The following is a 22,340-nucleotide window of genomic DNA, read 5'->3' as shown; positions in this document are numbered from 1 at the left end:
TATCCTGAGTGATCTTGTGTTTGAAAATTTGTGCCCCACACATAGCTCAGTGCCAACCACCGCATCTCAGGCGTCGCCTGAACAATGACCATATCCTCACAGTCTATTAGATTCATGCCTGTAACTCGTATTGTCTCCCGTTTGCAGGAAGTTCCGTGACATCTTGCGCAGGTATCGAGCCACAAGCGAGCTTTAGCACAGTCCCAGATGTCCTGCACAGGCTGGGCACAGTACACACCTTGCGAATCATCACTAGCCCGTGCGCAGAACACATCTTCCCACGGACCGCAAAACACTCGACAAGGATGTCGCAGAAGTCGCACACCGATTCCCAGCAAGACACTATTCCTAGCATCAGGATCGGCCGTCTGAGTCCATGGGTACCTCCCGAAAAATCCGAATGATCGTAGCTCGAATGTCATCTCCATTCTATGCGAAGATTTAGGCTGAAACATCAGGCGGCAGAGCTTGCAGTCATCGGAGTACCGCATGATGTATGGAGATGGCTCTCCCACCGTCCAATGTGGTCGAGGATTCTGGATCAGGTCTTGGAAATCGATGTTGCGACACGTTTCGCAAACGTCCCTATCATCTGTAAAAACCATCTTGGTAGATACAAGCTGCAAATAGTCAGTTTCACCCCAGATGTTGCACTGGAACTGCAATCGATACCAAACCCAACTGCCTAGAAGCAGAGGCAGCCTGCTCGGAGATACTCGCTGAATAGGCTGAGAGTTGTGCGCAGTGGTTATTCCAAACTTAACGCATGCGTTAACTTAATGAATGCGGTGGGCTTCATGCCGGAAAACTAGTTAGATGGAGGATAGAAGCCACTGTCGAACGTCCGGTGTGTAGATGTCGTTGAGGGGAGAAGGCTGAGACCCGCTGTCGCTGCCTAGAATGAGGCTCGCTTGCAACTGCTGTTCTTGGAATGGCAAACAGAAGCTCCAGCCTCGCTGAAGACTGCAAGACTCGCTGCATCCTTTTACTTGCGAGTTCTCTTATTTGAAAGAACCTGTTGCGCAGTGAGCATTTTCTCGTCACCACAAAGCTTTGCCTGTTTTTGTATCTGCACTCAATCAGGGTCTTTTGCCATTGACCCTTGGGTATCTACTTGCTCTGCGAGCACTGCACTGTCTGGAACCTCTTCACAATCGGAGTTACTTGCATCAATCACCGCATCGACCAAAACATGCGCCCCAGATTTCACAATAAGGTGAAATCCAAGGACTCACGCAAGTTTTGGAAGGCAAAGTCAGTGCAGTCAACCACCAGCGGCGAGCCGCTAACGGAAGTCTCCATTCAGATCTTACCAGCATGTACGGGATCATGCATATCGCAAGATATACGAACGCCATGAACCGCACCGCGCTTGACTGGACCTCGGCTCTGGCCAAGTTGCCTGTAATGAGACTTCTGATCGACTGTGGCTCCCCCCTCAATACGATGGATCCCAGTGGCCGCACTATGGTACTTCGCGCATTCGACAGCCATGACGACTATGCACTGATATGACTTGCATATCCAGTAATGGACGTTCAACGCTTACGCAAGCGGTAGTTCATAACAATCACGCTGTGCTGAGGCTCTTCATAGACCGGTGCGACACCAGTCCTGAACGCTCAGTTTGGCAACGGCAGCGCCGTGCCGACGTGGAGGGTCGGTCGATCGATATCGTTGGCTTTGTAGCTCTAACTGGAAGTCAGCGCTGTAGCCCAGCAAAAGTCGGACCCATTACAAAAGTCGTACCTCAAAATCAAAATTAACCCAGGTAGTAGAGTCATCATCAAAGAGCTATAAATCGTCCAGCCGAGCTAGCGCTTCACAAAACAGCGAAAGATAAAGCCATACACGACCTGTAATACTCATTCCTTAGCTGCTGTGGGGAAACTTAGAAGAGAATAGGAATAGACAGCGAACAAGAAGGACATTAGCGGGTTTTTCTCCACGCATGTAAGGCTTTTAGATTTCTTTAATCTGCAGATAGCTCGCACGTCGCCAAAGCCAGGTATCACTGTTGGAATTTCGAGAGAGGCTTTCAGTCTCAATCATGCATACCTACCTACCTGGCTGCTGGCAAACTCGCAAGGTGGTTCTCAACGATCTACACGCCGCACAAGCTGGCATGCGTCTGTATTCGATTGAGGAAGAGAAGCGAGATGAGTCAATAATGGTAAGAGCACAGGCGAAAGCGTCAACAATGAAGGTTGCAAGCATGCCCTTAATGCACAGACCAACCGGCCTCTGCCCCGTAGAGACGCCGAGCTAGATGCGCGACTAGCAGCACACAACCGCTCATCCACCTGAACACCATATCCGCCACCCCACCGCTATCACTTTCGATTGCTGCTGAGGAGAGAACACGTCGTCAACACTAGATTGCGACGCTCTCCGCGTCAAACTCAACCTTTGAAATGCTCTTTCTCTGCCATCAATTCCTGGCGACCTCCGCCCGTTAAAGCTACACACAATCAACCGTTCCCCAAAGCTCAAACCCAATGATTGTCGCGACACAGTAGGCCTCCCAGGGAACCGAAAAAGCGACTTTACACTCTCGTGGACCTCCGCCCGTTGAAACGAAAGCGTGCGACGTCTTCCGCGGCCTCTTCCTGTGTCATGTCCACACGAACCACCAGTCTGAAGCGTGTAACACGCGACAGTGACAGCGAGGTCCTACCAATTCACAACACATGTACCGCTGGAGCGACTTCGAAGTGCTAATTCACTGACACTTCATGAACAAGATAGTCCTTCTGGGTGCCAGAAATCCTCGTCGACCAATCAATCCGTCACGCGACATTGTCGCCATACTCGCGACCGCATGTCCTACCACGATAACTGAACCGAGCTCAGGACTGAAGGAACCGCCACCGACAAGAGTTACGGATGTCATGGAGCGATTAGGAGAGGGGCTAGACGGAGGCTGGATACCCAGTCAGCTATGGAATTTCCTCGGACAAGGCACAGATTTTGGATACCAGAGGATTGAGCGGCGTGCTTGGACCTTAAGCGCCGCGCCTGATGTATTGGACTTAGCTGTTGGCAGCAACGAGGGTCATGTGTTGATGTATAAATTACAGGAAGCAAAAGATATTTGGCTCAACGCGCGAACATGCCAGTTAAAGGGTCGAGGGTGGCTCCCGAGAATTTCGAACATTTTGGCTTCGATCTGGAGTCCGCATTGTGTCTTCTCCTGCGTTTGCGGATACTTGAGGACGGTAGTATCGTCGACTTGTCCAATCCAGCAATCGCCACCACGAGCAATGATGCGCTCAACTGTTGGAGGGAGGTAGCGATGAATTATGGTATATGTGATGTGAGACATTGGGGTGTTGTTGCTTTGTTTGGTAGGAATTGATGCGGGGAGCGGACGGAACCCATCAGAAGCTGCAGCGTCACGTGCGACAACGTCACTAATCATAATGGACAAGTACTGATGTACCGTATTGTATGCCTCCTCAGATGAATGTGGCTTTCTGAGGCAGCCAAGCGCACACGGCTATGTGGGGCAGAGCGGTTGCTTCCGTCCACAACTGTCAGCAAAGATAGTTAGTCTAAACGTAACAGTAGCTTACTCGGCCATCCGTTCAGCATCTAGGACAGACGCCGCCCATCTTTGTAGATTTGCCAAAGTTCACATCCTTATACCCTCCACAATCGACATTGCCACATGGAGGCTGAGGATCATACGTTACCTAGGTATAATCACATGCTTAGGAGTGGCAAGGGCTGATAGAAGCGAGAATGAAGGGTGGATGACCACTAGTATTCGTCTTGAGTCTCTTTATTTGTGTCAAGTCAAGTCTATTAGTGTGTAGAGCTGCCTTTAAGTCTGTGGGGGCATTGTATGATAGGAATTATTGGTTGTGCTTTGGGGAACGGTTGATTGCCAAGTTAAACAGGATAATGAAGTCGAAAGTACGACAAACGGGGTTCACTCTTAGACCCAAGACCCGGTTATCTCCAGACGGGCGGCTTGAAGACGCCATCGTACTTTGCGCCAAAAGTCTTGGCCTTTATGAAGCGAAGTGGACGAGGGGACTGATAGGCGGAAACAACAAATTCGGTCTGAGTATAATTACACTTGGGGCGGATTGTTTCATCAATTCAGCCCCAGGGGAGGTTTCCGGTCGACCCCTGTCGGGGGCTGTGCTATCGTGGACCAACCATCGATCTATCGGCACCACGTTCAAATGCTTAGGTTTTCCTTCTACCGGGAGATCGCCGAGGCCTAAGCTATACGCGCTCTGCACATCCCACATGTGGGCGCGAAGATAGAGCAACTATGTAAGCATGCAGGTTGTCGTAACTCTCTGCCGGGTTCAGCAAAGATGGGTCCGGGAACGACCGCGTACGAGATTTTGGCAATTACTTGGCTTCCCCACTCGATCACATGCCGTTGAGCCGCTCAGTGACCCCCACGACCCTGATACTGTCAGCACAAGAGTGTAAAGTCGCCTTTTCAGTCCAAGTAGAGGCCTACTATATTTCGATAAGCATTACCTAGGTAGGTTTGAGCTCTAGGGAACGGTTAATTGTATGGCTTTGGTGGATCCGCTCCGGCTGAGTCACCGCTAGTAGCTGGCCAGTAACCCAAAGTAGACTAGCCCAGCGAAAATTGGGGAGAAGAATGGAGAATCATCGAGAACATTGGTACTGTCAGCACAGCGATGGAATTAGTTGATTGTTGTTACATTACGCCCGCTGATGTCGACTGCGTAGGGGCCGGATAGTCAGCGCCCATCGAGGAATAAGTTCCGCACTTGCGGCGTGTCTTTAGCCGGTAGCTGAAGTGGATCTGGCAGACGATGACAAGAGCAACGGGCCGCCGCGAAAGCGATACCGCTGTGTGTTTGCAAGTACTTATTGTTGTGATGGCACCACCTACGTGCGAAACTGGGTCAGGCTTCAGGCTTGGCCTGTGCCTCACAATGCAGCAACAGGCAGGTATTCTAGCCCTACGTAGCCGCCTTCCGGGATCAGTGTAGAGACATTGGATTCCTGCGTGGTTGAGGCACAGCTGCATGGCTCTCTTCCTGCGTTCCACTCTCCCCTCCACTCACTGCTGCACCCGTCCAAATTCTACCTGCTACCTGCTGCGCATACACCAATCATTCATCCGCCCACTGCGGCCCGTTACCATTCGTGCGCGCTTGAATACGAGTACTGTGGTCGGCCTTCAGCTTCAACCCGCTAGTCCTACGACGCACCTTCAATACGGTCCTTGTCAAATTACAAATCTACCGCGCGTGCGCGCAGTGACAGAGAAGTCTTGAGACTTACACCCCGTCGGAACTCATCAGAGCTAGAGCGCATCTGGCCACGTGACGAACAAGTCTCCAGAAAGGGATATCATTGAAACTGCAAGGTCGTTATCGTCAACACACTCAGGCTCGAATATAATGATCCACGTCAATCCTTCCGAAGTACAGACCCGCCGCGCATGCAATCGGTGTCATCAGGCCAAGCTTAAATGCGTTGTAAGAAACGGTCGCAAATGCAATCGTTGCAAAAGATCGAACTCGGACTGCACATTCAGCCCACGCAGCCGACCACAACGTCAAAATATGCAGCCTCAATCTCCGCTCTCCAATACATTTGATCTTACAGAAGATCAAATCAACGACTGGACAGGTGTCGATTTTGACTGGAATTTTCCCATGGACCCATCTCACCTCACCTCAAATGGTTTTCACACAGACTCTGGGGCAGACATCGAATTTTCTGCGTCTGCTTCATATCCAACACCTCTTTGTCGCAGTAACGAGATACGCTTCCAGTCCTTCGCACACGGTTCAGTGAACCATCTTGGTCTGTCGACGTCAGGGACATCATCCATCAATCTCTCCTCCGAAACCATCGGGACCACGTCTTCCAGTGTTTCGACGAGCACCTCACTTGGCAGAGACGATTCAGAGGGATCCTTGTTACCCACAACCTTGTCTGGTTCAACTCGGGGGGATGGCTCTATGGTTATTACCAACTTTCCGTCTCGGGACGGTGAAAGGAATGAGCAAAACGACCAGTCTGTTGACCTGGCATTCTGGACAAACAAAATCACGCCACTGTTCCTGGAGTTCACGAAGCATCTGCAGACCATACCTCGTGTCGCGTCGGAAAGTATACAAGAAGAAAACAATGGCGGGATCATCCAACGCCCCGGCGCGTCGCACGACCCTGATCGTACCTTCCATCTGAGCGAGTCCCTCATCGACGTGCTCAATGGCATGTATTCTAAGTTACCACCGCTGGAAGCCGCTAGGGACTTAGAAGGACGTTCACCATCCAAATACGTTCTCCTAGATGAGGCTTCATACCTCCTGATACTTTCCACATACCTGCGCTTTTTGGAAATGCACGACACAGCCTTCCGCTACCTTCTCGCCTGCCTTTCTCACAAAAGCGACAGTACAGCCACCCAGTCCTGCTTCTACCTTCCGAAACTCATCCTGGGCTCCTTCCCGTTGGCCATGACGTCTGAAACACGACCGCTATTGTTCGTCAATCTCATGGAGGCCATGCTCGCTCGAGCGAAGCCCCTGTTTCGGCGCCTGGCCTCTGTCAAAACTAACGCAGAGATCAAGGATAATGCGGAGTGCTTTGGAGACTTGTCGCCCATCGTCGATCCGAATCTTGCACTTCAAGCTGTTCAGACACGTGAGACTGCTATGGCAAATCTAGTTGCGCGCGCCAAGACTTTGCTGTCCCGGCCTCGATCTTCCGATTCCTAGCGGTGCAACACTCCGTATCGTACGCAGTGTGATTGAAAATCTACTTCACAGAGGGTGTAAGGATAGAGTGAGCAAGTCTGACTTTGTTGTATGTAAGGTGCCCTGTACATTCAACCTAGTGTCGGGGATCTTGGGATGATACACTGCGCTTTACGGTGTCTGAATACTTTTAGCACCTTCTGTGTCCTTTTGCGGCCATTTCCCTGTCTACAAATGTTAGTTTTGATTCCGAAACATAGTAGATTCTTCACTATCCATGTTACCCCCGGGGGAATAGGTGCATCTCGAAGCAGCTTTTGGAAAAGCGATGATAATGTGAGCTCAAATGTAGACCACGGCCTGGTTGATACTGTAGAAGAGCTAGCATTTTGGTCAAGAATGTACACTATTAACCTTTCAACTACATATGTTTCGCTCGAGATGCAGCCAGAGGCTAAGATGTATAACAAGTACTAGCGCATCTCACGAAAGCTTCGGTGTACTATGTGAACCTTGAGGGCCTCACAGAGGCTTGGTCATGCCGCCCAACGATATCGAAGCAGGTTGCATGTGATGCTAAGCTGCTATCAGGAAGGTGCCGAAATACTCCTCCAGTGCGTTAATGTCTTCGGGCCACGCACTCGTGCCCACGAAAAGATCGGGTCTGACGACTACAATAGCGCCCCTGGCATGGTTTACGGCATAGGAGTAGTGCGCGTCCTCGTCGGGTGCACGGTCGTCATAGACTACGCTTGCAGCATCGCGTAGCAATTTCAGATCGTCGCCGTCCATCAAAACATCCGCCTCATGTGGCAGAAGTTTTGTCACCAGAACCACGTTGAACCGCGCGTGCCCACCATAGCGTTGGAAAAAGCCACCAGGTTGCAGGCCCTCAGAAGAAAAGTGGGCAAGCTTCTGGCGCACAGGGCCTTGCAGGTCTGATACGAATAATATCAAGTGGAAACGACCGCCACAATTCTTTAGTGCGTCGTAAAGATACGAGGCATCATCTTTTCCGAGTGCGATCCTGGGGTTTGGCGCTCGAACTCCATTGCTGACCTTCACAGGTCTGGTGTCACCGCTAGCAACTGTGGCTACCGGGCTGAGAAATGTGTTTGTCAAGGGCATCCCAAGGCCTGACATCAGCAGCGGAGGTGTACTGTGGAAAAACGACCCAAGCCAGGCTCCTGCTTCCCTCGTGTTGGCCGACGGACTGGCTAGGATGACATTGTGCTTCTCCGGCTCTTCACCAAGACCCCGTAGCACGGGGAGAGGATCTTCCCGACGACAGATGAATCGCAACATTGCACCAGTGTAACGGATTACACTATTGGCTGAGAGGCGTCTCTCGGTATCGTAGGTGGCGAGAAGCCTGGCGGGATCGGCAACACCCTTGATACAGAGACCAAGTTTCCAGGCAAGATTGGTTGCATCGTAGACAGTAGAATTATAGCCGAAGGCTCCCATGGTGGAGTGTACATGGCTATTGTCCAGGTTAGCCCAGCGGAGAGTGAGAAGCAGAGTCGTGGATAACTTACGCTGCGTCTCCTCCTAGATGAATACGTTGGTCTGGTGTCGAGAATGTACGAGCCACACGCTCATTCACTGCGGTATCACCGTTAGAAACGACTATGGCCATGTGTCTGAGTCGGCAGACTAACCTCTCCAGATGGCAAACCAGCTCAAAGGACCGGCAAAATCGATCTTCCAGGAGCCCATGATCTTCTTCAGATGCTCTAGGGCATCATCGGGCGTTAATCCGTGCTCATGAACCTGGGTTTCACCCACAGACGACTCGTTACGTCTTTCCTTGTTGCGCCGGTGTGCAGCTACGACGCTTTCCTGGAGCCTTCCTGTGAGCTGTACATAGACTCTCGTGTGACCTTGTTCGCGAGGGACAAAGATGGCACAACCGTGGTCTTCTGCGATTACCCAGCTGTCCACGAGTCAGCATCCGATCGTGGTAGCAGAATTCGGGCGAATGCATTTGCTTACCCAGTGCCGAGTATGTGTGGATAATCGGTAACGAATTCGCAATCCAAGATGGCAAAGAAGCAATCCGTCGCAATCCCGTCGAACGGAACTCCAATCATCTCACGTACGCGGCTGGACGCACCGTCAGAGCCGATGAGATACTTGGCTTCAACTGTCTCCTCTTCTCCCCCCTCCCTCGCCAGTCGAGCGGTTATGATAGAAGCGGAATTGTCGACTTCGAAACTACTCAAGGTGGTCTTTCGCTCTACCAGTGTCTGATGGCGAAGTAGATCTCTTATGTAAATCCTCTCAATCTGGGACTGAGTTGCGACATGCTGACCCTTGTACTTAGTGGTCTCTGATGGATTTGTCCACGTGTTCACCATCGTTACACCGTCACGATGTATGGTGAACTTATTCAGCAAAGGTCCCTCGTTCGCGATCTCGTCAGCTAGCCCCCATGCGTCCAGCAGTTCTAAAGCTCGAGGATGCACTGCATCAGCTCGGCCAGTATGGCATGGACCAGAAGACTTGTCTGTGATTGCACCCTAATGAGCGTCCTCGTGGAAGTGCCATATCAATTTACTCACCGACGATACGAAACGAAATTCCCTGTCTTGCTAGGCCGATTCCCAATGCCAAACCAAACGGACCCGCTGTAGAGACCAATTAGTCTCTGCCTGTGCACAGTTTTCAATATTCATGATCTCTTGTGGATATCAACTTACCACCACAGATGAGCACGTCCACCTTGACGGCCGGTTTCCACCAGCCAGGCGCGTGATCAGCAGCAGTGCCATTGAAAAGGCCAGGCCAGGTGCGAAGGCTACTAACACCGAAGACGTTGGCAGTGTCACTCGTAGGGCTTTCACCCGGTTCCAGCACGGTGTAGTGTGAAGTCTTGTTGTCGAACGTGAAGTTGGAGGGATCAGCCCAGGCAGCCGCACCCTCGATTGGTTCGGCTACACCACGCTCCCATGATGTCGCAGGGAGGGATCGTGCCGCCATCTTTGCTCTTCTCAATGCGCTTCAGAAGAAACAGGACGTCACTTAGTTTAAGACTCTGGATCCGATGTCAGACAGGGAAATTGTCTAGGTATGATGTGCGATTATTAGTTAAATAGACTCCGACTGTGCAACTAGGATTGTGTCTACTGCATTACATTCTTATGGATTAATTGCTATCCCTCCGACATTCCATTTGTAGCCTTTCCAAGGTGTTGCACCAAGACGCCGCCGCTTGGAGGATTTCCCGGCGAGACAAAGATTGTTAGGGAAGGCTCATGCCTCTTACCGGCGGAAGCCCAAAATTCTGGCGCTGCATGAACCCGTGTAGTGGTGGCCCAACCTGGTCCCCATACCACGCCGACGATAGTTTGCGGCGTGTTGCTTTTTGGGTACCTATCATGTCAGTGCAAGCCGAGCTGCAATCTCCTCTCTAGGTACCCATAAAATCATGCGCACCGAATGTACAAAACCAATGAAAATAGAGCTTAAGATCCCATGTATGGGAGGAACGATGATCACTGTGCTCGTTTCGCGGGCACAATGCCGCTAAACCGTAAATGGAAAAACGCCGTAAGTGGGCAAACGCCGAAAGGGAGGGCCGCCCCGAAAGGTACCTAAGTTTGTCAGCTACGAATATCAAGCTGAATTAATCAGCAAATGTACTGGCAATTTGCTGTTGAATCACCCAGAGAGCTACCCTTTTCTTTTTCTTATTCGTATTTACCTGCCCTCAGCCATCCAGTGCCTCGAAAAGCTGCAAGCACAACTCTGCTTCGAAATACGGTTGGCAGAATCGCAAACCCTTCATCATGTCTCTGCGATCTAGCTCAGAGGTCGACGGATCAACCCCTGCCAGCACCGACGCACGCGATGTTGAGAAAGCGCAGCCTGGAACCAACCCGTTAGTTGAACCGACGCCGAAAGAGAAAGATGCAGACATCGTCGACTGGGATGGACCCAACGATCCCGAGAATCCCCAGAACTGGTAAGTCAAGCGCTTTATTGGTATTACTAGCGTGCATTCTGATGACACTGTGTACGTAGGTCCAACAAGAAGAAGTGGATGAACGTCGGTACTTTAGCACTTATTACCTTTTTCAGTCCGCTAGCGTCGTCTATATTCGCTCCTGGCGTACCTCAGGTCCAGGAAAAATTCAAAGACCATGATGAGACAAAGGCGACATTTGTGGTCTCGGTTTTCCTCTTGGGATACGTTGCGTAAGTCCTTGATACTTTGGGGTTTAGTGTATGTTGACTGACCACGAACAGTGGCCCACTTCTCCTTGTTCCGCTCGCCGACGTGTTTGGACGCGTTACCATCTACCACTTAGGCAACCTCGGCTTTATCATATTTACCGTCGCCTGCGCGGTCTCCACAAACATGGACATGTTGATCGGATTTCGATTCCTTGCTGGCCTTGTTAGCTCGGCTCCAATGACCGTGGGTGGTGGATCTGTCGTCGATATATTACCGCCACAGAAGCGTGGACTTGGTATCATGGTGTGGAATCTACCACTCGTGGCCGGTCCCGTCGTTGGGCCGGTAGTTGGTGGCTTTCTCGCCCAAGCGGCAGGGTGGCGTTGGCTCTTCTGGCTGGTAGCCATCTCCGGCGGCGCGGCATCGCTTGCCGCTGCAGTTGTCCTGCGTGAGAGCAATCCGGCAGTGCTTTTGAAGAGAAAGGCGGCACGGCTTCGAAAGACGACCGGCAATCCAAACCTCCGCTCGAAGTTGGATCAAGGTCTGACAACACAGCAGCTTCTTGCTCGCGCTGTCGTGCGACCAAGCAAGCTGTTGTTTCTGTCTCCGGTTTGCGGCTTGTTCTGCCTATACAACGCATTCGTTTACGCCCTTATCTACCTCTTCTTTACGACCTTTCCCTTCCTTTTTGAGGGCGTCTATCACTTCAATGAAGGCATGGTAGGACTTTCATACATCGGCACGGGTATCGGTTTTATGGCCGGGATGTTGACGTACGGTATGACCTCGGACAAGTTGATACAGCGTCTTACCAAGAAGTATGGCGCCGAGCGACCAAAGCCGGAGTATCGTCTGCCTCTCACCATATTCGCGTCCCCGTTCATCCCTGCTGGACTCTTCATCTATGGCTGGACAGCAGAAAACCACCTTCATTGGGCGCTTCCCATGCTAGGAACCGTGTTCGTAGGTTTCGGATTCACCATGGTGCTATCCTCCATCGCCAACTATATGATCGACACCTTCACCATCTATGCCGCGTCAGCCATGGGAGCAATCACAGTCTCCCGCTCTATCTTCGCTGCTACATTCCCGCTTTTCGCACTCCATATGTACGACGCATTGGGCTACGGGTGGGGCAATAGTTTGCTCGGTTTCATCGCTGTCGCTGGTTGCGGTATTCCTCCACTGTTCTGGTTCTACGGCGAAAGATTGCGCACAAACCCCCGTTTCCAGATAAAATTCTGAGTGAAAGTCTATTGTCACACAGTCGCAAGCTCGAGACAGCAAAATTTGGAGTATGGTATAAAATGACTTTTGGAGCGGATCGGGAAACCAATTGGAGTCAGGTGCAGTCTTTATAAGGATCTGGGCATCGGTAATGGAACGAAGACGGGCGCGAACCAGAGGGTTTCAGGCATTTCCACCAAGATTCAACAAGTTGTAATTTATGTTCTGTCTTTAACTTTGTAATTTGAAGTGGTCACAGGGCTGAGATTGCCAGCGACTTTGTTTTGTCTCACCTACTTACCAAGATTATCATTCTGGGCCTTGCAACAGTTCGCTACTGTGGAAATGTTTTGAACAGCAAACTATTGTTAGACTTATCCCAGGGCTGAGCACTGACAGGTATGTACACACCAGTGGGATAAAGGTTGACCAAAGACGTGGGATATGATTTCACTATCGCAAGTCTACATGGCTCCTAGATGACGCTTTGGAAGCTACATGCACTGCCTTGTCCGACTCAAACCATCTCATACCGACACCACCCTCGTCACCTCCAAAGCTTGCTGTTCAGAACGTGTCAGCCGAATTCAAGAGGCGAAAGACCAAGGTAAGGAAACGTAATACATACAGACTCATGTTCTCCCGTAATGCGCGGTTCAACGATAGTCTCGGTCTCGTATCTCACGCTCCCCGGCTCGCCATTCCCCCCCTTCTTAACATACTCCAAGTAATCCGGAGCACCGGGGTAATCCGTATTGTCCGCGAAGATGATAGTTCCCTTGTGGAAAACACCAAGCTGCTCGCAGGTCACTAGATCCGGCAAGTAAGCATCCTTCCAGTGGTCCAGTAAGACGACATCAACCTGGCCCTTGCGAATCTTGCCCTCAGCGACAAGTCGCTCTAGAGCCTCGGCCCCCGGTGCGGTAATAACCGTGACAAGACCCTCTAGCCCGGCTAGCTTGATCGCATCACGTGCGATGACGGCCTTTTCGGGGTCGAGTTCGAAGCCGTAGACATGCGTGTCTGGAGCGTCCGGGCCATGCAGCTCCAGGAGCGAGGCGCCCCAGGCGAGGGCAGAGTTACCGACGTACGTGCCGTATTCAATGATGATTTTTGGCTTGGGCTCCGTCGCGGCAAGGATCTCGTGGGTTTTCTCAATCTTCAGCGTGTGGAAGAGCATGTCCATTTTGTTGGTGTCGGCCCATTGTGCTATCTCGGCGATGAGGTCGCGGGGTTTGCCGTGGAATTTGGAGGACGGCAGGGATAGGATGTGGCGGTGCAGTTTCTCGTTTAGGACTTTGAGGTTGGCAAAGTATTTCTCGAGCTGTGGCTGTGTTAATGAAATTGTTCCATAGTAGAAGCTATATTAGATTGTATCTTACAAACTCCTTGTCAAATTCCACCATGGTGCTTGCAGATAGTAGTAAAGGTGGAAATGGTTCAGGAGTGATCGATGTTGCAAATTGCTCAAGAATTGTATAGTCACCAAACTACGCGATGAACAAAGCTACTTGAAGCGTTTCTTAAGTGGCGAGTGGATGGTCAAGCATACTCTTGATGCATCGCGACTGAGGTTCCACTGAAGCTCCAGCGAACAGTTAGGCAGTTCAGGCTTTGTCGGCTTGCTGCTGCATTTGTCTCGGTCGGGGAAACAGGGCGAATAATCAGCCATCTCTCTATGCAGACAAATTCGGAACCGCATGAAAATGAGTTTGTCATACGAACGCCGATACTGCTCGAGGCGATGGGCGTAACCTCGGTGGTCGATGTTTTAGCTCGGCATTGGTGACTTGCCTGTTTGGGAAGATCACCGTCGTGTGCCCATCGGCCCTCTGAATGGCGCAATTTGCCGACGCTCGCTCTCGTCGTGTTTTGCCAGTGTGCGCGATGTGCTTGTTGACCGTGCAAGCAACGTTTGGGTCAAGGCCGGCGAATGAGGTACCGTCATTATATCCTCCCCTTTTGACTCACACATTCGCTGTGTGGCCGTAGTCGCGAAGCCGTACCGTGGTTGCCATTCTCTCAACCATAGTTTGGCGATGACCCATAACCACTAAGCCACTCACAACTTCCGAAACCCATATGTTTCTATAGGCAAAAGGCTCTCATCAAGAGACGTACCGCACATGAGAGAACTGAGGTACCGTCAAAAACTGCTATGATGGTCGCACGCTTTCAGACGTCGTTCTTCAGCTTGGACCGTTTGCAATACCGCCCACGAGGGCAGGACAAGGAAGTATCCACTGTACACTGTGCTCCGGGGACAGAAAGACATCACGTAGTTTTACTGAAAGCTATCTGTTCATTGGTATGGTGTTTCAATGGCTATGCATAGTTTCATACAGAATAGGAACTGAATTGCCTTTCTCTTGTGGCCCGTTATGGTACTTCTTTCTGGTGTGTCATGTCATTCAAACGGCTTTCGTAGCGTAAATAGTTGTATTGAGAAACAAAATCACTTCTGAGTTGTTAACGGTCTATCTAATGACGGACCATAGAATATATAAGAGAATAACGATTTGGGCTGCACAGGTACCTGTACTTTACAAGCAGAGAATATCGACTTCATTCACTATACACAATCCCGCGGCCAAATCATTTCGATGCCTCAAAATGGGCCAAGACCTTCGTCATCTGTTCGTGAAGCAAGTGCACATGGCCTGGCATTGGCATGTCCAAATGATCGGAATCCATGTGAAGACACATGATATCTCCGACGTATTTGTCCCATCCATTAGGCCCCAAATCCGCCTCCGTCTTATCGGGGATAAAGCAAGCGAAAGGACCATTCTTGGGATCCTCCATGAAGCCAGGGTAAGCCTTGACGGGGATGCCATTATCGACGAGCATCTTCATGGCGTCCGGGTCGTCTTTGACTCTGTTCACCATGCCTTTCTCGGCCCAGATGACGGCGGCCGCGCCGGGCTGCTCGTGCGCCGCCATGGGCGGGGGGTGATAGTTGCGCATCGCGAACAAGTATGCGCGTAGGTGGTCGCGCGTGGGACCCGTGGAAGTCCACAGACCATCCACAGCCGCGGCTTTCCCAAAGATGCTGATGCCGACATCCGTCTCGCGATTGACAGTTCTCTCGTCAAGGTAGCCGCTGTCCGGACGCGGGCAGCACAGGTCGATGACCAGTAGGCCGTCTACCTTGCGACCCGCTCCGGGAAGCTGCCTTGCGACTTCGTAGGCGACCGTGCTACCAGCCGAGAAACCGCCGATGATGAAGTTGCCTTTGGGGTGGTGCTTCAAAAGCGCCTGGACGACCAACTTGGCCACCCCTTCGATGCCGATCTCGGGTGTCAACCTGCTCGCGCAGCGGAGGAAAGGCGAGTCTACTCCATAGATGGGCCTGCCACCTTTGAAAATGGGAAGGTGGATGTAAGTTGCGATGGATCCTGTTCCGTCGGCCATCATGTAGAAGGGAGTCTTGTTCGGGCCCGGCCGGCCTTGGAGCAGCGTTATCCTGCAACTGGGGAGCGGGGACCCATCATCCACAGGCTCGGGCGCCTGTTGCTCATGCTTATCGACCTTGGAGACAGGAGTAGCAAAGGGCTTTTCTACCAGAACGCCAGATTTGGACGAAGAGGAATCGAACGCGGAGTCGGAATCTATGTCCGGGATAGCTCTGTCAACAGTAACATCTGCGCTCCTCGCGGAGGTGGAACTGGACTGTGTTTCTGGAGCCTCAGAATCCCCTGGTGTGTCTGGCGAGCCCCCAAATTCCAGCAGGAGGTCACCAATGGTGGGATATTCGAAGACGAACGAAGCTGGTAGGTCGAGGCCTGTCTTATTTCGTACAGCTGAGACAACCTCGATAGCCATGATAGAATCAACACCGAGGTCAGCAATGATAGTGTCAGGCGTAAACTCCGATCGATCCGTCCCTGTCGCTTTGACGATACTTTCCAGGATAATGTCCAGGACATTTGTTTCAGGGACTGCCGCTGCAGGCTGCGGTACGCTTACTTGATGGGCCACGTGCTCTACATGTTTCTGAGCGGCTTTCTCAGCAACCTTCTTCGCCGGCACGCCACTTGTAGCTTTTGAAGAAGCCTTATGCGAGGACCCCGCATGATTTCCTTCCAGGATACCTTTCCAGACAGCTCGGGGGAGCTCTTGATACCGCAGATCGGAGCATTGCATCACCAGCTTGGATGATTCACGGTCAAACACGTAAGCGTCACAGAAAGCGGTACTAGCTTCCCACCGTGAAATGCGAGCGTAAGTCACGTACTCTTTACCCGGTACAAAGTCGACCGTCTGCTCAACACTGCCAAAGCCCATGACTATGAAGGTCTTCGAAGGGTGACTGTTGGGGTTTCCATTCACCAGGAAGCCAGCCAAGTGGGCCAGAGCCTCGCCCCAGTACGGAGAGAATGTAAATTGGGACCCGGCAGGGTTGGGTTCGAGGACTATCCTTGCGGCAGCTTCTTGATAATCACGTGCTATGTAGCCTTCTTGGATTCGCTTGAAAGGAGTGCCAAACTCGACATTCTTAGCGAAGAGCGCGTATAGTACTTCGGGCTGTAGTCGATGGCCTGAACCCGCGACAGAGTCCGTGATCCTTGCTTCCATGCTGTTTTTGATAAAGTAGGACACACGATTCCACTCGGCCTGCAGTTGCTCAGGGTCGCGCACCTTCACCGTCATTGTACCCAGGTCAATAGACGATGTCGCCGATATAGCCTTGAAACGCACTTGGACAATGTTCGCGGAAGGAACTTTCAAGGTGGCAGTAGTGTGAAGCTCTCCGTTGATTCCAACCAGATCTCGCGTAATGGGAGCTAGGAGCTCTGGATCATGGAGAGTTAAACTGCGCGTTTGAACATCCTTCCGACCGCTGTACTCTAAGGCATATTTAGCCACAGTCAAGGCGGCATCGCACAAGACGCTGCCTGAACAAAGCCCAATTTGTTGCATCTTGTGGTTATCGATCAATGCCAAGAAAGCCGGATCAGAGATTGAAGCCTTAAAAGTGACCTCTGTTGTAGGCGATGAAGACTTCTTGACGAGGTACTGGGCACAAGTTGAGAGAGGAGGTTCCTGTTGGATTGCCTGAACCACTGGCTCGGGCACATTTCCTCTGTCCGAATATGTGACCCAGTAGTTCTTTGTATCCCATGCATAAGCCGGAAGATCCAACAGACCAAGGCTCTTCTCGAAAGGATGGTGAAGCGCCAACCAGTCAACACTGACGCCAGCAGTGTAGACGGAAGACAGTGCTTTGGAGATAGAGGTCCAGTTTGCAGTACGTGCATCGATACTAGACACCGTTTTGTTAGGAGTCGGTGCAAGTGTCGAGCGTACAAAAGACATGCAAACAGGTGCAGGCCCAAGCTCTATCCAAACTGGATCCTTGAATTTGGCGGCTATCGCATTCATGGCTCCCACAAAATCGACTGGTTGACGCGTCTGTTGAGCGAGGTATTCTTGATCAAACACGCCCGGTTGATCCACAACAGAGCCAAGAAGAGTGGAAGCCACGGGAATCTTAGGTGGTGAGAACGTGACTCCTCGGGCAATGGACATGTAATCTGTGAGAATGGGTTCGACCTGGAAAGAATGGAATGCAAAAGAGACAGATAATGGCGTTGCCCGGATCTTTGCATCGTGAGATGTAATGTCGGCTTGGAATTGGGCCAGGTCTTCGGCCATGCCACTAACCACCGTAGCACCGGGACTGTTGATGCACGCCAAATTACAAGAAGAGGACGGACGCTGAGCGAGGTGCTGACGCACAGTCGATACCGATGTGGACACAGAAAGCATAGAGCATGAATTGGCCTCGCAACGCTCAAGAAGCAGCAGGGCACGAGCCCCGACAAGATACAGGGTGTCAGCCAGCGACAGTACACCAGCCGCATGCAGAGCAGCATACTCGCCGAGGCTGTGGCCTATGACCACGGCAGGCTCGATTCCAATGGAACGCCAAAATGCGGTAAGAGCCAACTCCAGAGCTACAACAGCGAGTTGGATTTGCACAGTGGTCTTGGTTGTGACATGGACCGCTGGTTGACTGATGATGTCAACGAAGGCGGGGAAGTCGTTGGCCTTGCAAAGTTGGACACACAGGTCGATTGTCTCACGGAAGACGGGACTCGTTCTGTAAAGCTCAGCACCCATGCCTGCGTAGTGTGACCCCTGTCCAGTAAAGACAAAGACGACAGGCGGGGCCGGAGGCGCGGCGGAGGAAGGCGTCTCGTCGGCCTCGAGCTGTTTCAAGAGATGATAAGTCGATGCAGCACTGCATGCAAAGCGGAAGGGGTGGTGCATTCTCCTTGCTGTTGTAGTGTAGGCAATGTCTTGGATCCTGGCTTGCGGGTTGGCACGAAGCCAGGCGATGAGATTGCTCTTATTCTGAGCATAGGCAGCTTTTGTTCGCGCAGAAGTAGTGATGACATGGCTAGGGCGTGGGTCGTCGAGTCGAGCAGCAGCCGGAGCAAAGTCCTCCAACAGCAGACACGCATTGCCACCCGCGGCGTCGAAGTTGTTGAGAAGGACACGCCTGGTACCCGACTTGTCGAATGGGGCGGGTTCGGAAGGGATGGTGATGTTGATGTCGGCCAGTGGAGGAAATTTGGGGTTCAGGTCATGTGGCATGCCTGCCTGGGGCGGGATGGTGTTGGTCTGGAACATCTTGATGCATTTGAGCAGCTCTGCCATGCCCGCAGCAGCCTCGCTGTGACCGAAGTTGGCTTTGACGCCGCCGACGGGGAGAGGCCCATTTGCACGGCGGCGGTGACGGAACGTGTTGGCGATGGCCGTGACCTCAGCCGGGTCGCCCGTCTGCGTGCCGGTGCCGTGCATCTCGACATAGTCGATGTGGTCCGGCGTCAGGTTCGCCCGGGACAGCACCTTGCGGAACAGACGCTCCTGGGCGCCCGCGTCCGAGGTAGTGATGGACGAGGCATTGCCCGAGTGGTTGCGGCCCGAGCCGGCGACGACGGCCAGGATACGGTCATTGTGGGCGACGGCATCCTCGAGGCGCTTGAGCACGACGGCGCCTACAAAGTCGCCGCGGCAGTAGCCATCGGCGTCGCTGCGGAACGTCTTGCAGTTGCCCGTGGGCGAGAGGATGCCGGCGTCGTCGAGGCACGTGAAAGAGTGGGGCCAGCTCAAAATGTTCGCAGCCCCCGCCACCGCCATGTCGATGTCCCGCTCCAACAGACTCAGGCACGCCAGGTGGATCGACGACGTCGTGCCAGCGCACGCCGAATCGAGGGCATAGGTAGGCCCCTCCCATTTGAATTCGAATGCAACACGTCCCGGACCGAACGCGCGCTGGATTCCCTGCAGCGTGTACGCGTCGCAGCCGAGCGACGGATGGGTCTGCTTGTGCCAGTCGTCCGTCGCCTGGCCGAAGAAGGCCCCGATGCGCTGCGGGTCGACCACCCGCGTCTGGCCGTCTGAGTAGCCTGCAGACTCCAGCGCCTCGTATGTGCTCATCAGAAACTGACGGTGGTTGGGGTCCATCAGCAGCGCCTCCCGCGGCGAGATGTGGAAGAAGCGCGCGTCGAAATGGCCGGGCTGGTCCATGAAGCACCCGTGCCGGACCTTCATCTTGCATCGCTGGTCCCCGCGTTCGTGCGCTGCGCAGTAGTACTCATCAATGTCGAACCGCTCCTTGGGGACTTCAGAGCACAGGTCGCGTTTGTCCATGATGAGCTTCCAGAACTCGTCAACATTGTCGCTCCCAGGGCCTCGCCCCGCCATGCCCACAATGGCAATGCGTCCTGGTTTCAACCACGTATCGTCGTCTGCTGCAACGAGCGTCTTCTGGTCCTCTGTCAATACAGACCTTCCTGGCCTGCCCAAAACCTTGGCCAGGTAAGCTACGTGGCTGCTTGCACCCGGTTGTAGCACCCTCACTTCGTTGACGTTATCGAGCGCCGATTCGACTTGACCAAACACATGCCGGATGTCGAGAGGCCGACTGAGCACCTGCGTGCAGATCTCGCTGACCATCTCCCTCCAGTTGGCGTATTGTGCACTTGGCTTGTCCATACCCCAAAGCCTGTGCTTTGGGCAGGCGATCCGTCTGTCGAGGAAGCTTGAATTGTGTCCAACCATGTATTCGAGGTCCGCCGTGGTCGTATTGAGAGCGTGCTGACCCGCTTGAATGGTCAAAGGGTTCTTCGCAGCATCTCTCACTGTGGCAGATTGGGCGAGAAACGCCTTCAATAACGAAGGGGGACCGATCACAGTACTCCAGCCGTCACCGATAACGCCTACCTTGGCTTTTCTCGGTATAATCGCGTTTGTGCGCTGGAACTGTTCCAGAGCCTCGCGCAGAGCCTCTGGCGAGACTCCGATCACGGCCCAGCCCCACGTACCAGGCTCCTCCTCCATCGCCCTAGACTTTACAGAGGCGAGTTTGGCGACACGCAGGACAAGTCTGGCTACCTCCAGGCTTGCGTCGTATAGCGATTCGAAATCATGGGCGATGGCGAGGGCCGAAACACTCAGTAGCCCTCCTGAAAGACCGACCCACTCGGTCGAAGCATTGGGCCCAATCAGTTCCGGCTCCTGTTTGACCCATTGCAAGATAGTAGTTGCTCTCACGGTGTGAAGAAGTATGGCCTGTACAACGCCCAGTTGGTCCGGCATGTGGCGATACCTGTCTCCAAGCTCACGAAGACTGGAAAAATAACCCAGTCCATCTTGCAATGGTCGATCAAGAGCAGCTGACCTGGCTTCAGCGATGACAACGCTTGTCATTCTCTGCAGAAATTCTTTCATCCATGGTGTAGACGCAGCCTGCGTGTACACCTGATCAAGCCCGTCAACCCAGGAGTCTGTCGCATCGCCCAAAAGGAAAATCGTTCTCTGCACCTTGGGCTGTGTCATCTTGTTCTAGCTTCTCTATGTGCCGGTAGGAGATGCACAACGAACGGGGTTGGTGAAGGAAAAGTAGATGGTGTTCAGATACCGTGTAGTATGAGCCTGCACCTTCTATGTAAGCTTCATGATTGGCAAAGTGGAGAAGTGACTGACCTTCTCACAAAGAGCTTCAAGTAACCCCGATGCTTACGACTCGATGTGTGATAAGCGGCAGGATATGATACTTCCGAAGCTGTCCTACCTTATCGAGTCTTCCTTTATGAGATGGAGCCAAGCCGTGTGGCGACGTGGTGTCGGCGCCTGAGATCAGTTACCTTTCGGTGCTTCAGTCGACTAAACTGAGCGTATTGTGGATGTTCCCACCAACATCGATCGCATTTCGGCATTCGACATCGTCCGACCATGTTGTTATGGCCCCCAGTCATTGGATAACTTCGTCCGCATGCATGACGGATCACGTGTCCGAGTGCTTCCAAGATATCAATCACATCGATCAATAACATCTCCGATGAGCTGAAAACATTGCCTTTTTGCCCGTGCCTATATGGAGTAACTCGCCGAATTCCCAACAAGCTGCAAGGTGCTTACTCATGTTTGATCGCCGGGCGAAGGATTCGCCTTCCAGATGCGGACTGTAAGCAGGCGCCCCGTACGGGCCGTACCGCCACAGCCCGTACGTGCCGGCCGACAAACATTTCCTTCAGCCGCCGACATGGTTTTCCAAAGCGCAAGGCTATTCAGCTATCGAGGGATCTTCTATCGGGATACAATAGTTATCTATGAACCCCGTTGAAACAGAATCGTATGCCAGGTTCTCTGCCTTTCCCGATTCTTACATTTTCAAGTGACACCCACATTAATTGTGTCTCAGACCCAGAAATGAATTCGGTCGAAACAAACAACTCCCACAGTGCTATCGCCATTGTGGGCCTTTCATGTCGATTTCCTGGCGACGCTGCATCCCCAGCAGGCTTCTGGGATTTGCTGAAGAATGGGATGAGTGGGTTTGCAGAGTCCACAAGCCGATACAATGCCGAAGCCTTCCAGCATCCACAAACGCAAGGGACACGCCAGAACGTTATACCCGTCAAAGGTGGATACTTTTTAAAACAGGACCTCTATGAATTCGATGCGGCGTTCTTCAATATCACAGCCACAGAAGCCATGGCGATGGACCCGAGGCAACGAATTGCCATGGAGGTCACCTATGAGGCACTTGAGAACGCTGCCATGCCGTTGCACAAAGTGAGAGGATCGCAGACAGCCTGCTTTTTGGGTGTCTCCATGAGCGACTATCGAGACGCCGTCTCTCGTGACTTTGGCAATTTCCCAAAATACCAGATCCTGGGAATCAGTGACGAAATGATCGCCAATCGAGT

The 22,340-nt window shown here is 52.4% G+C and overlaps 4 protein-coding genes across 4 annotated transcripts; 1 reads left to right on the top strand and 3 right to left on the bottom strand.

The window, feature by feature from the left end:
• Positions 1-4,867: 4,867 nt before the first annotated feature.
• On the bottom strand, positions 4,868-9,692 carry ACET3X_007867 (uncharacterized protein; the record flags this gene model as incomplete). Its single annotated transcript, XM_069454060.1, has 6 exons — positions 4,868-8,193; positions 8,249-8,315; positions 8,372-8,646; positions 8,706-9,219; positions 9,275-9,340; positions 9,413-9,692. The coding sequence occupies 6 exons, from the start codon at positions 9,690-9,692 to the stop codon at positions 7,287-7,289; spliced, it is 2,109 nt and encodes a 702-aa protein (XP_069305030.1). The 3' UTR covers positions 4,868-7,286.
• Positions 9,693-10,398: 706 nt separating this feature from the next.
• Positions 10,399-12,390, top strand: ACET3X_007866 (uncharacterized protein). Its single transcript, XM_069454059.1, has 3 exons — positions 10,399-10,677; positions 10,737-10,910; positions 10,962-12,390. Exons 1-3 carry the CDS (start codon positions 10,502-10,504, stop codon positions 12,133-12,135), a joined length of 1,524 nt encoding a protein of 507 aa, XP_069305029.1. The 5' UTR covers positions 10,399-10,501; the 3' UTR covers positions 12,136-12,390.
• A 254-nt stretch (positions 12,391-12,644) lies between these two features.
• Positions 12,645-13,523, bottom strand: ACET3X_007865 (uncharacterized protein; the record flags this gene model as incomplete). Its single annotated transcript, XM_069454058.1, has 3 exons — positions 12,645-12,680; positions 12,746-13,441; positions 13,500-13,523. 3 exons carry the CDS (start codon positions 13,521-13,523, stop codon positions 12,645-12,647), a joined length of 756 nt encoding a protein of 251 aa, XP_069305028.1.
• Positions 13,524-14,712: 1,189 nt separating this feature from the next.
• On the bottom strand, positions 14,713-20,967 carry ACET3X_007864 (uncharacterized protein; the record flags this gene model as incomplete). The annotated part of the gene is made up of 1 exon (XM_069454057.1): positions 14,713-20,967. The coding sequence occupies one exon, from the start codon at positions 20,965-20,967 to the stop codon at positions 14,713-14,715; it is 6,255 nt and encodes a 2,084-aa protein (XP_069305027.1).
• Positions 20,968-22,340: the final 1,373 nt, after the last annotated feature.

Source organism: Alternaria dauci, chromosome 7 (assembly GCF_042100115.1).
Source record: "Alternaria dauci strain A2016 chromosome 7, whole genome shotgun sequence".
In the NCBI taxonomy this organism is placed as follows: Eukaryota; Fungi; Ascomycota; class Dothideomycetes; order Pleosporales; family Pleosporaceae; genus Alternaria; species Alternaria dauci.
This window is presented reverse-complemented; position numbering and strand designations above follow the sequence as displayed.

Excerpts from the sequence above, each read along its gene's own strand:
- ACET3X_007866 (XM_069454059.1), top strand. The coding sequence starts at position 10,502 with ATGTCTCTGCGATCTAGCTCAGAGGTCGACGGATCAACCCCTGCCAGC. Across the intron at positions 10,678-10,736 it reads CCCGAGAATCCCCAGAACTG|GTCCAACAAGAAGAAGTGGA; the intron begins GTAAGTCAAGCG and ends CTGTGTACGTAG. Across the intron at positions 10,911-10,961 it reads TTCCTCTTGGGATACGTTGC|TGGCCCACTTCTCCTTGTTC; the intron begins GTAAGTCCTTGA and ends GACCACGAACAG.